A 14082-nucleotide genomic window follows, 5' to 3' on the forward strand; every position below is an offset into this window, starting at 1 on the left:
TAAAAATATGTAATTTACTGTTGGTTTTGTAGTCCCTAGCATTTTAACTGCAATCTTCCACTGAGTTGCAGATTTCTTAGGGGCCCATCATAATGGGGCAAGGCTGGAGAACTGAAAATCTATATTCTGATACTTATAAGAACATAAGAACGGCTGTACTGGGTCAGACCAAAGGTCCATCTACCTACCTGTCTACCAACAGTGGCCAATGCCAAGTGCCCCAGAGGGAGTTTTAAAGACACCATAATAGAGGCCCAACTTCAATGTATACCCCAAATTAAGAAACACAGTAAAAGAACTAAAAAAAGAGCCACTGTGGCTAAACAACCATGCAAAAGAAGCAGTGAGAGATAAAAAGACTTCCTTTAGAAAATGGAAGTCAAATCCTAGTGAGGCAAATAGAAAGGAGCATAAACACTACCAACTTAAGTGCAAGAGTGTAATAAGAAAAGCCAAAGAGGAGTTTGAAGAACAGCTAGCCAAAAACTCCAAAGGTAATAACAAAATGGTTTTTAAGTACATCAGAAGCAGGAAGCCTGCTAAACCACCAGTGGGGCCCCTTGACAATCGAAATATAAAAGGAGCGCTTAAAGACGATAAAGTCATTGCGGAGAAACTAAATGGATTATTTGCTTCAATCTTCATGGCTGAGGATGTTAGGGAGATTACCGAACCTAAGCTGGATTTTCTAGGTGACAAATCTGAGGAACTGTCACAGATTGAAGTGTCACTAGAGGAGGTTTTGGAATTAATTGATAAACTCAACATTAACAAGTCACCGGGACCCGATGCATTCACCCAAGAGTTCTGAAAGAACTCAAATGTGAAATTGTGGAACTATTAACTAAGGTTTGTAACCTGTCCTTTAAATCGGCTTCTGTACCCAATGACTGGAAGTTAGCTAATTTAATGCCAATATTTAAAAAGGGCTCTAGAGGTGATCCCGGCAATTACAGACCGGTAAGTCTAACGTTGGGACTGGACAAATTAGTTGAAACAATACTTAAGAATAAAATTGTCAGACACATAGAAAAACAAACTGTTGAGCAATAGTCAATGTGGTTTCTGTAAAGGGAAATCGTGTCTTATTAATCTATTAGAGTTCTTTGAAGGGCTCAACAAACATGTGGACAAGGAGGATCCAGTGGACATAATGTACTTAGATTTCCAGAAAGCCTTTGACAAGGTCCCTCACTAAAGGTTCTTATGTAAATTAAGCTGTCATGGGATAAAAGAGATGGTCCTTTCATGGACTGAAAACTGGTTAAAAGACAGGGAACAAAGGGTAGGAATTAATGGTAAATTCTCAGAATGGAGAGGGGTAACTAAGTGGTGTTTCCCAAGCGTCAGTCCTAGGACCAATCCTATTCAATTTATTCATAAATGATCTGGAGAAAGGGGTAAACAGTGAGGTGGCAAAGTTTGCAGATGAGACTAAACTACTCAAGATAGTTAAGACCAAAGCAGACTGTGAAGAACTTCAAAAAGATCTCACAAAACTGAGTGATTGGACAACAAAATAGCAAATGAAATTTAATGTGAATAAGTGTAAAGTAATGCACACTGGAAAAAATAACTCCAACTATACATACAATATGATGGGGGCTAATTTAGCTACAAGTTAGGAAAAAGATCTTGACTCATCGTGGATAGTTCTCTGAAGATGTCCATGGGGTGTGCAGAGGCGGTCAAAAAAGCAAACAGGATGTTAGAAATCATTAAAAAGGGGATAGAGAATAAGACTGAGAATATATTATTGCCCTTATATTAATCCATGGTACACCCACATCTCAAATACTGTGTACAGATGTGGTCTCGTCACCTCAAAAAAGACATTCTAGCACTAGAAAAGGTTCAGAAAAGGGCAACTAAAATGATTAGGGGTTTGGAGAGAGTCCCATATGAAGAAAGATTAAAGAGGCTAGGACTCCTCAGCTTGGAAAAGAGGAGACTAAGGGGGGATATGATAGAGGTATATAAAATCATGAGTGATGTTGAGAAAGTGGATAAGGAAAAGTTATTTACTTCTCATAATACAAGAACTAGGGGTCACCAAATGAAATTAATAGGCAGCAGGTTTAAAACAAATAAAAGGAAGTTCTTCTACACACAGCACACAGTCAGCTTGTGGAACTCCTTACCTGAGCAGGTTGTGAAGGCTAGGACTATAGCAGTGTTTAAAAGAGAACTGAATAAATTCATGGTGGTTAAGTCCATAAATGGCTATTAGCCAGGATAGGTAAAGATTGGTGTCCCTAGCCTCTGTTCGCCAGAGAATGGAGATGGATGGCAGGAGAGAGATCACTTGATCATTGCCTGTTAGGTTTACTCCCTCTGGGGCACCGGGCATTGGCATTATACAATGAAGGTGAGATTTTCAAAGCTCCAAAATCAAAATGTGAAAATTCTAACCTGAATCTCCATAAATGCATTATTTTAACTACACTTCAAAATATTGATTTCTTCCACTTGTGTAATTTTCCTGTTGCTTTCATTTTCTCTTGGGCTGCCAATACTATTCCTCTTATCTTCACATTCACCATGTTTCCAATGCATTCTTCTACATTTCAACTGATGCATTCTCACCCTCTCAAAGACAGCTCCTTCAAACAATTTAATACGACTGGAATTTCTGTGGGTTGGCTGTGGCTACTATTTCCACAACCATCCCTCTCAATGACCTCTCATATCATCTTCATTCTCTGTAACACAACCTTCTACTCACCCTCATCCATCTCTCTTCTCTCCATTCCCTGTCTGCTTACCCTCCTCTTAGCTACTTCTCTCCATCTGTCTTTGGTTACCAACCTTCTCTACTGCTACTACCTTCTCTTGACCCCTACACTCCCTGTCATTCTCACTGCTGTACCTGACACTATTTTTTTCCCTCACCCTCAGTCATTGCTTATCTCCAATAACCTCAGCTCACTGCCAGGTTCTTATTCTCTTTACCAACTCACCCTAGATTTTTTCATTATACTACCTTAAGAATTAATGTTCCGCCACTCCTATGACATTATCATAATGATATTATCCATACCAAAACTACCCACCTCCTTTTAGTCTATCACCCACCATTATAGACTTGCTCTGATTGTCTGATTTGTTAACGATAAATCTCTATTGTCACATGACACCTCCTTGATGACAGAATTGTCACATGCCTGACTGAGACCCGGCAACATAAGCACTCATTTCATTCCTCCCTGTGAGGATCCTCAAGTTAGTTTACCTTCTTTCTGAAAAATCCTCCAAATTTGATGAGAAGGTGAGTGACATTGCCTACCCATAATTCACATACTTCCCACCCAAATTCATGCTAATCTTTCCTTCATGATCAACTCTTCTCCTTCATTACACTTCACATTCTGAAACTGTCTAATCTAGAAATAATGATGGACAATTAACTTCTTTTTAAAATCTATTTAACTGTTCTTCAGAAATTCTCTGACTTGATTGACACAATTGATTATTTTCTCTTCCAAACATCATCATTCCTACAGCCTTAAGTATTCCTATAGACTACTTTGACCCCTTTCCCTCTAGCTTCCTTTCTGTCTTGATTCCTCTGCAGCTTTCAAGCTCTCTCACCCACTAGAGAGCTCAACTGAATCAATTCAAAATTTCCCAGTAGTTCTCTGACCCTGCCATCAATGACCGCCTCTCATCAAATTGGACTTTGTGCTGAATAAAGATTAATAGTATTTGCATTTTTATAGCCCTTTCTGAGGAACTCAAGCTGCTTTAAAACCAGTGATGAATTAAGCATCACAACATCCTAGTGATGCAGGTCTGAATAAATTGAAGCACAGAGAAGTCAAGTTCACAAAGAAGTTTGTGCTTTAACCTCGATCAGGGGTGAAAGTACTTACAGGACTTACTGGGACTGCTGGAGTACTGCGGGGGGCGTGGCCTCAAGCAGAAGAGGCGGGGCCTCTCAAGATTTAAAGGCCCTGGGGCACTGGCTGTGGCTGGGAGCCCCAGGGTCTTTAATTCAACTAGGGGCCCCCAGCTGAAGAAGTGGAACTTTGAGCTTTGCCGGGCTGGGGCCAGGATTTAAAGGACATGGAGCTCCTGCTGCTGCGGGGAGCCCCAAGCCTTGCCGGGCTGGGGCTGGGATTTAAAGGGCACCTAGCTCCTGCTGCTGCGGGGAGCCCCAAGCCCTTTAAATCTTGCCCGCAACGGTGGGGAGCTCTGAGCCCTTTAAAACCTGGCCCCAGCCCTGCCGCTAGAGCTGCAGGCAGCCCAGAGTCCTTTAAATCCCCACCGCAGAAGCCGGTGCGGTCCGGCATGGCGTACTGGACCATACCAGCTTACTTTTACCTCTAACCTCGATTAGAATTTAAGTCCCTTGAGTTCCAAAACTGTGGTTAAACCATAAGACCAATCTTCATTTCCAATGTATCTGTCCCACTTATTATCTTCTCAGATACCTGTCCCCTCACAGTTGTTTCTCAGTCCTTCATTTGCTGACCTTGTAAATAAGTTCCTGATATCTCCTGTCTCAAAATAGCAGGGCTGTCTAGAGGGGGTGGGGGCAAGTGGGGCAATTTGCCCCAGGCCCTGGGCCCCACAGGGACCCCACCAACCCTGACCCAGTGGCACTCTAGATCTTCAGCAGCATTTTGGTGATGGGGGGGGGCTTCAGTGCTGCCGAAGACGCGGAGCGACTGAAGGGCCCCCCACCACTGAAATCCCGGACCGCCACAGGGTGAGTACAAGCGCTGCAGCTCCCCTGCTTTGCCCCAGTCCCCCTGAATCCTCTGGGCGACCCTGCAAAATAGTGTGAGACAGATAGGTCTCTACACTTGTGGGAGAATTTTTCTCCATTGTGATACTAAATCTGATTAACTAAGGAAAGAGCTGTAAAAGCAAAGCCTAATTTAAGAGAAGCACATTTGTTTGAGACACACTGGATATTCATAACAAGCAGACAACCTTGTGAAAATCTTTCTGCAAAATGCTGCCAAATTCCATGCCATGTGTCATCTCCTATATTAGCAGGGAGTAATGTACCTTGCATTCCTTTCCTGGAGCGAGTTGTCAATTCCTCTCTTTAATCTCATTTGCAAACAATGATTTCTAATTAGCATGGGTTGATATACCATGGTGCAAGAGACTCATGTCATGTCTTGCTGTCCAAGCCATGAGGGTGTGTTCCCATATGTTAACCTTAGTATCCTGGTCAAATTCAAATTTGTGTACTTACTATATATGTTGACAACCTAAATCTCTTCATAGTTACAATTTGATTCAAGTTCTTCCATTCTTTTCCTAAAATATTCTGAGTTCTGGTTGATGCAGAGTAGCTACTGTGTTCCATAACAAAAGTGATTACATTTGGGAAAGTAACTCTCTCTATATATTTATTAGGATCTTTCTGGATGCAATGAAATGAATGAAAGCTACAGTTAGTACTGTTGCATAGTTAGTGTCATTGGGAAGATTAGCCCAGCCAGAAGAGCTAGGCATTATCATCCTACATTGTTTGTATATTCAGTTTTTTTTCTTCCTAATGAATTTGGTGTTCTTGGTTTATGTATGTTGGTATCACCCCTCTTTCCTTCCATTCAGTTTAGTCCCTCCCCTCCCATACATGGTGGCAGTGTCTCCCTTGCCACAATGACTGGTCCATAAGAATGAGTAATAATAAAACATGGTGGTTCCAGCCAAGGATCTCAAAAGATGTTACAAAAATGAATGAATGAAGTGTAATACTTCATTGCTCTTTGGCATCAGGGATCAAACCTGAGACCCCTAATCCTAAGAGCATGAGCATCTACTGCTTGAGCTAAAAGATCAAACTGTTAGCCAAGCATGGAGCACTCTCATCAATCTCTATATGTGGCCCAGAGAGGGACCGAGTGCCATGCTGAGTGGGAGTGGGTTATATAAGAAACATAGCAACTAAGTAAGTATTATTATCTTCAGTGGAACAACTGAGGCAGAGAGGGATAAAGTGGCTGGCACTAGTTCATGCTACAGGAACAGATGTCAAATCTCCTGCCCTTCATGGAAAATTTCCTCCTAACCCCCAAAACCTAGGTTGGATTATGTTCTGAAGCATGACATTTTATAACTCCACCAAAACATGATTTTTTAAAATATTTACTATTATAACTCTGGATACTAATGTCCAGTCCCTGTTTCCAGCATGATCAGCTATGACTCACCAGCCCATACTGATTGATAAAACCTAAAGGAATTGAAATCTGCAGGTTTTGTAAGGCTTCAGTAATTTTGTCTACTTAAAATCAACCTCTAATTTCAAGTGGAAAAGGGATTTTTAATTCCTAATTTCTACCACTGTGTAATGTTGCTGTTCACCGTTAAAGACAAGGGACTTGCATTTTAGTGGGGTATTAAGTGTGTGTAGATTGCATATTCATTTAAGTACTTCAAGATCCTCAAAGATGAAAGGAACTATATCGATGTAAGATCATTATCATGTAATTGCACTCACGCCTTTCAGAAGGCATATCTTGAATAATAATTAGCACGACTTTAATTTTCAGCTTGGTAGTAGCGAAAATCTTGCAAATAGTGCTGTACAACACTCACAAGCTGTACTGTCTCGTTAACTTCCTCACACGAGAAACTTTAATTTCTTGCTTTTCTGTAGCGCCTGTTGATGGTGTAGTTTCTGGTCGTACTGGTGCTGGACTTCTAAAAACAAGAAAAAATTTTGTGGTGATGACTTTGTTTAAGCAATTTTAAGGCATGTCAGCAAAGTTATAATTTAATGACACATTTAACTTGACTTAGCAAGTGCACATTGGCAAATTCACCCTTTTCTTCCAATTGTAATCCAACATTCTGGCATACACACACATATTTTTCGTTCACAGTTGTACTGCCCTATATACTGTGTAATTTTATAAAGAAGCAACCATTTAAATATATTAAATCCATGCAAAACACAACAAAGATACTTCAGTGCTAACAACTTAAAACCCAGAAATGCAGTATTTTAAAGAGACCCAACAATTAGTTTTTGTAAAACTTTTAAAAAATATAAATATAGCTAGAAATATATTAATGAACTAAAGAAATCATTCATCAAAACAGCCTTTGCTTGAAATTAAACATTTCCCTGCTGTGTCTGCAACACCAATACAATAGCGATGTGCTAGTGGATGAGATCCAAGGAAGACACTAGAAACAAAAGAAATTGCAAATGTTCAATTTAAAGTAAAGATATATATGACTGATGGCAACATGAAGTAGCTGTGATTGTTATGTAAGAATGTGGACCATGGCTGTAGATATCAAAGTGGGGTCCTGATCAGAGAAGAGCTCTGCTTGCTCTTGTGCTAGAATTCTGTAATATTTAATACCAAGCTTGCCTTTCAGTTTCCATATTTAGTTTGTAGGGATGGTGATTAGAATAAAAATAATCTTTGGAATTGTGAAGTATGTAAATCTGATCTGGAAATCATTGAAATGCCAATAACATGGAAGCCCACAATGCTATGTTTTGGTGTCACTTTTCACTGACGTAACGTTCAGATTGTTTAATAATTAGGAAAAAGAGGTATTACATAGCACACCTCAATATCCTTTCAGTTCAAGAACTGCTGCAGGGAGGCTAAATGTGCAAAGACCTGTATAATGAAATAATCTGAGGGTCAAACCTCAACTGATGTAAACGTGTTCAGCTCCATTGGCTTCAGCTAAGTTATGTTGACGTGCATTGGCTGAGGATCTGGCTCTGAATGGATAGCATTGCCATTTCTAAAGCAGTTCCCTAATAGGGTAGTTTTCCTTCATTACATAAATCCAGTGAAAGCAGGAACAGAAATAAATAATCATATATCAAATCTAACATGAGATACAAAGGATACGCACACAGTATAGTCAGCAAGCAATGAATTTATCACATCAAAGGATTTCAGACACATCAGGAACCATAAGACAACATAGGGATAGAGCAGAGAGGACCCTTACTAATTTATATCAATAAGTGTAAACCCCATTGTGGTTTTCTGAATATTGCAAAATCATAAGTGAATATAAAAAGCAAATAAGCATTATTCCAAAATACACAAACCATTCCACTCATTTGACAAGTACAGTTTACCTTTATGACATTTCACAGTATGCTAGTAAATTTCCTGTTAGCATATCCTGCAAAAACAATGGAATTTTAGTAAGAGCAGCCCCTTGTTACAATATTCTGCCATCAAATCCTTGTTCAGGGCCTGATCCAATCAGTCTTTCCATTTACTTCACTGCACATTGAATCAGACCCTAAGTGGCAGAGACCACCATTTGATTGTGCACATTATAGGAGCTGCAAATTAGTCAAGGTGTAAATTAGTGGAGGGCCTACTGTAGTCTTACTTTAGATGAAAAGGAACAATAATAAAATGTAATGATATATTGCACTTTTATATGGACTTCAACCTAAAGATCCAAACCTCTCTGAGATATCAGATTGAGTTCATACCACAGCACATACAGGATACAGACCCTGAACAGAGCGCATATCAGATATTAAACTGATGCTACCAATGTCAGAAGATGGATTTTTAATCCCCATTTTTCGAAACTGGCTGGCTAAGTTGCCGCTGAAGACTTTCTTCCTCAGCACAAAACTTTGCACTGCTCCCTCTGCCTCCCTGCCTGTTTCCACTGAGTACATTTCCCCCAGCATGAACATATTCAATGCTCTTGCTTCTGTCAGTATGAAACACTCATTTGTGGGTGATTAACAGCAGTCTGGAGAGCAGCTGGCTGGTTGTCCTCATTGGTGAATCTTAGTAGTTCACAGGTGTTATATCACTGAATGGGTGCAGAATGTCAAACATGGTAATCCTTGGTTATATAATACAAACAATAGCATTTTTCCCTTAGGTCTAAATTTAGAAATATTTGTTGATTAAAAGCAGAAACCATGCTTTTAAAGCAGACACGTTCATCCACTGAAGGCCACTAGCCAGTGAGTTTAATTTAAATTTGTAAAAATGGCAGGCTTTTAACCCTGTACAAAGCCCTAAAAAAAAAAATCACAGTGACATTACTGAAAAAAGAATGAACTATAAAGCTGAATAATTTCTATGGTTACCTTTTGAATTCTATAGCAATCATATATTATCTCACATGAAAAGATATAGCTTCTCAAGGAGATACCTTGTAATTATTTTGGCTATTTAAAATAGAGTCTTTATGTGCAAATATAAACACTTCCCTTATTATGTGTAGTAAGTGACACAGATTTGAACAAAACCTGACGTTCTGGAGGTTCAGGATGGCCTATGCTTTAAAAAAGCATAGTATATTACGATTTCTTGTAAGGTACCCTTGCAATGCCAAGAATTTATGGGAAACATTTTTTTGTAAATGTATCCAACTGCTTCAGCATAAGAATGAAGATATTGAACCAAGACAGATCATCTTAATGACTTGACAGGCTGCATAATAATCTAGCATTTCCTAGTGAGAATGACAATGACAATCATGAATGTCAGCCTGCCATGACACATCAACAGAACCTGCCTAAAATTAGAGATACAGCACGCTTCTCACCAGAGCTCACAGCTTTAGTGAACCAGCTCCTCCAATCTCACAAGCTCATTAGTCTTGCAAAAAGTAAAAAGTTATGTCTTCACTGAAGGGTTGGCTAGAATGGGCATCTGGGTTTAGCCTAATTCAGGTGTGAGCGTCCCCACTGCAAAGCGCTACAAGAGTTACTGTGTCCCCTCTGAGCCTGCACTCGTCCAAGTGTTTCAAGGGAATGTCCCATAGTGGTTTGTGCTGAGCTTCGTCTACGGTTCTCTCTCAGCCAGCTGTGGGAGAACATGTCTGCCTTTTGAGAATTGCGGGTGTGATGTTGCACCCCATAATGCTTTGTAGAAATATGCTTATGAATGTAAATATGACATAACTGCAATATGTTTTATGCTAGATATGCCATGTAACATATCTTTGCAAAAGTTATGTTCTACTGTATGTATTCATCCTATTCGCATGCATGTATCATTTTTATATCTGAAGTTATGAGCATTGGCTCTATGCTTGTATTTAAAGTGTTTGCTGTAGAAAGCACCTAGGGCAGATTTGATTAACATAGTGTGAAGGGCTAATTCAAGTAAATGGAAGTAGTTGGTGAACAATGGACCTTGATAGATGCCAATCCACATCTAAGCTTTCCTGGGAAAGTCCGTGTAGAGAACTAAGTCATGCAAGGACATGTAACTTGCCCATGTGACTCCAAGACTCCATCTTATAGCTGGGATTCTACACAGGGGGAGGGAGGGGTTTCCACCAACAAGAGAGAAACTATATAAAGTCCTGGGAGACCCTTCACTTTGATCTTCAGCTGGCTCAAGAGGTAGCCTCTTCACTCCCAAAGGATACCTGAAAGAAACTGGAACAAAGGACAGTAACTAAAGGGGTGGGAGTGATTGCTGGACCCAGACTAGAAGGAGGCTAGTTTGTAAAAGAAGCTTACTGGAACATTTCTGAGGGTGAGATTTCATCTGTAATCAGTTTCTTACTGTATTAGGCTTAGATTTGTGTGTTATATTTTATTTTGTTTGGTAATTCACTTTGTTCTGTCTGTTATTACTTGGAACCACTTAAATTCTACTTTTTGTATTTAATAAAATCACTTTTTACTTATTAGTTAAACCCAGAGTATGTATTAATACCTGGAAGGAGGAGGGTAAACAGCTGTGCATCTCTCTCTATCAGTGTTATAGAGGGTAAACAATTTATGAGTTTACCCTGTATAAGCTTTATACACCATGAGGATGCGAAGTAAGCTTTATACAGGATAAAATAGATTTATTTGGGGTTTGGATCCCACTGGGAGTTGGGTATCTGTGTGTTGGAGACAGGAGCACTTCTTAAGCTGTTTTCAGTTAAGCCTGCAGCTGTTGGGAGATGTAGTTCAGACTGGCTCTGTGTTTGTAGCAGGCTAGTGTGTCTTGCTCAAACCAGGCAGGGCACTGAAGTCCCATCCTGGCAGGGAAAACAGGCTCAGAGGTAGTCTAAGCACATCAGGTGGCAGTCCCAAATGGGTTTCTGTGATCCAACTCCTCAGAGTGAGAAGGAACTGAGGGACTATCAGCTCTTGAGTGATTTAAGTGGTGTCCTCACTGCAAAGTAGGCAGGTTACCAGACTGAGTTAAAGTGGAACCTGACCAAAGTATGAGAAAAGAATATAAAAGGACTGCTCCTGGCTTGAACTGATTAATTGTTGCTTTCACATCCCCTTTGAATGGGAACATGTAATTCATTCTTGAAGGTGTGGGGGAGAGAAGAGAAGGAAAAAGAAAATATTTTATTTAATAGGAAGATTCTCATATAACTTAAGGGCCTCGCTAGTGAAGCACGTGCACACATGCGCACACACACACACAAAACCCAAACCTTTCCTTTTGTAGTCTGAGGTTTTTCCACTTTGATTTTCTTGGTTAAGCGAAGGCTATACAAAGATCAGGAGCAACATGGGTTTGTTTCTGTTGCTACGATGCCAGGAAAGCTCTTCTGAAACCTTGGGTTAATTATCAAGAGGAATATCTGGCAATTTGAAAACTGCTTTCTGAGTTAATGCCTTTTTACTGGATGGTCATACAGATTGTGACCTTAACCAAGTATGCCCCTGAGGTGCAGTGGTTTACTAGTCTGCACAGAGCTTGTGGGATTTCCCTACTCTTTTCATTCCAGCTCCCTATTTTTCTTCCTTTTGGGGAAAAAACCCAACCCTCTCTTCCTTCCTCCCCAGAACAAAAATACATCTGCGGACTGCAGTCTAGGCTAAGACTGTAATGCTCCTGTGTTCTGACAAGAAGGGGTGATACAAGTTCTTTTTCTACCAACGTCTTGAACAATGCTCTCAGCCCAACAGCTGCTGTCTGAGCTCAAAATCAGCTATAAAATTAGGTCGTCCTATGGCAGTCAGGACAGTCACTATTCATGTTGAGATTTTCAGGAGACATAGAGGACATTCCTATTGAAATTCAGTTGGATTTGGGAACTTAACTCACTTAGCCTGTGAAAATCCCAGCACTGATGTCTAATGCAGATGATTATGTAGAGAATTATAATGGAATTTTATGATTTATGACTTCACTAGTAATGTCTTTTTTTAGTTAGCAAATTAAAATATAAATGGAAACAATTTTAAATAGCAAAAACAGCATTTGACTTGGGGCTATAGGTAACAGACAAGTTCTTTGAACAATAGATTTCCTGATTTTACTAACAAAACCGCAATATATTTGTTTCCTAATGAATTTACTTAACTTTAAACTAAGCCATTTTTCCTTTGGAGGCAGGATTGAAGTCTTTTCCTCACTTCTATGAACAGGTGAGAATAGCAGTATTAAATGAGTTCCCATCAGCAGATTTGTAGGATAAATTTAGCTACTTTGCTGATAAGAACATAGTAGTATTTAAGGGTTCAAATTTTTCTAGTTCCAGTATGTGTACTTTGAAATTGTGCTAGAGGAACATGTGATGCCAGCAGATCAGTTCCAACTCATGCCCAGGCCCCTAGGCCCCACTGAACACTGACAAATGTATCGCTGGATACCAGTCTGGCTGACCTGCAGGTTAGTCTAGTTAAAATAGATATTAGTGTTATTAGAACGTGTTTAATGTTCAGACTTTATGGAGCGCTTGTAGGATGCTACATGTATTAATTGAAATTATAATGCCTGTATCCCATTGTATAAAGTTAAATTGAGCATTTGCCTTGTAAACCTCTGTAATTGTGTAATTCACCAAACTGGGGGGGGGAGGGAAAACATTAATTAGTGTAAGCGCTATTCCTGTAGTCAAGCTTGAAACCAAATGAGGCATTGTAAAACATCGAAAGGACAAAGATTCTGTTGCCCTCCCCACTTACAAGAAGAAGAGGCAGGCATTGACACTTGTTCTATCAGCTTTTGTTCTGGGATGAAGGGGATAAAAATTCCTGACAAGGTGAAACTGGATCTTTATGCTGTCTGAACTCTGAGGGGCAAAGATTCTTAAACATAAGCAAGAGATCCCAATACTGCTTGGCATGGGTCACCATTAAAGGATATATACAGCTTCTTATTATAGAAACTTATATTACTTTTTAAAATCTCAGACTAATTCATTTGTGTGTTTCCTGTTTTACCCTTGTAAATAACTCTCTTATTTATTCTCAAAGGGTACATCTACCCTACCTGCCAGATCGGCGGGTAGTGATCCATCTATCAGGGATTGATTTATTGCGTGTAGTGTAGACACGATAAATCAATCCCCGATCACTCTCTCATCGACTGCTGAACTCCAGCCAGTGGCAGCTTAACAAATTTGACGCCCCTAAGCCCTCAAAAAATTGTCGACCCCCCTAGCTCACCTCTGCTTCCCCGCGGCAAGCCTGGGAAGGAGGGGGGAGAAGGGAAGTTGCAGCATGCTTGGGGGATGGCAGAAGTAGAGCGGAGGTGAGCTGGGATGGGGAGCGGTTCCCAGTCCCCCTGGGTTACTCCCCGCACCCACGGGTCCCAGCTCACCTCTGCCCTGCCTCCTCCAAGCACGCCGCTACTCGCTTCTCCCTCCCTCCCAGCGCTTCCACGCTGCAAGCCTGAGAGGGAAGTGGAAGGAGGGAAGCACGGGGTGCCTTGGGGAGGAAGTGGGCCGGGGATTTGGAGAAGGGGTGGAGTTGGGGAGGAGTTGTGAGCACCCCTGCAAATTTGCCGCCCTAGGCCTAGGCCTTGTTGGCCTAGGCAATAATACATCGCTGACTCCAGCAGTGCGAGAGGCAGAAGCAAAGTTGACGGGGGAGCCGTGGCCATTGATCCAGCACCACAAAGATGCAAAGTAAGTAATTTTAATTCAATCTAAGATACGTTGACTTCAGGTACGCTATTCTCATAGCTGAAGTTGCGTATCTTAGATCAATCCATCCCCCCACCAGTATAGACCAGGCCTTAGTTACTAAATTTTTAGTTAGGTTTATTTACAGGATTGGCTATAGCTGTTGTCTTCAGTTTGAGATCTGAGTACAACTGACCAGGAGTAAGTGTCTAGCCCTTTGGGACTGTGAACAACCTGAATATTATTGTGATTTTTTGTTGTAAAGTGACCAACTATCACATAGTC

At 40.5% G+C, this 14082-nt stretch overlaps 1 protein-coding gene across 2 annotated transcripts in view; it reads right to left on the reverse strand.

Moving 5' to 3' along the window:
• Positions 1–14082, reverse strand: part of EPB41L4B (erythrocyte membrane protein band 4.1 like 4B) — a 287983-nt gene that overhangs the window by 39698 nt on the left and 234203 nt on the right. For both annotated transcript variants that reach the window (XM_030551497.1, XM_030551496.1), the window contains exon 20: positions 6562–6666. In XM_030551497.1, coding sequence (XP_030407357.1) covers positions 6562–6666 — 105 coding nt within the window. The remainder of the gene's footprint in view (positions 1–6561; positions 6667–14082) is intronic.

This window comes from Gopherus evgoodei, chromosome 2 (genome assembly GCF_007399415.2).
Source record: "Gopherus evgoodei ecotype Sinaloan lineage chromosome 2, rGopEvg1_v1.p, whole genome shotgun sequence".
Taxonomy (NCBI): Eukaryota; Metazoa; Chordata; order Testudines; family Testudinidae; genus Gopherus; species Gopherus evgoodei.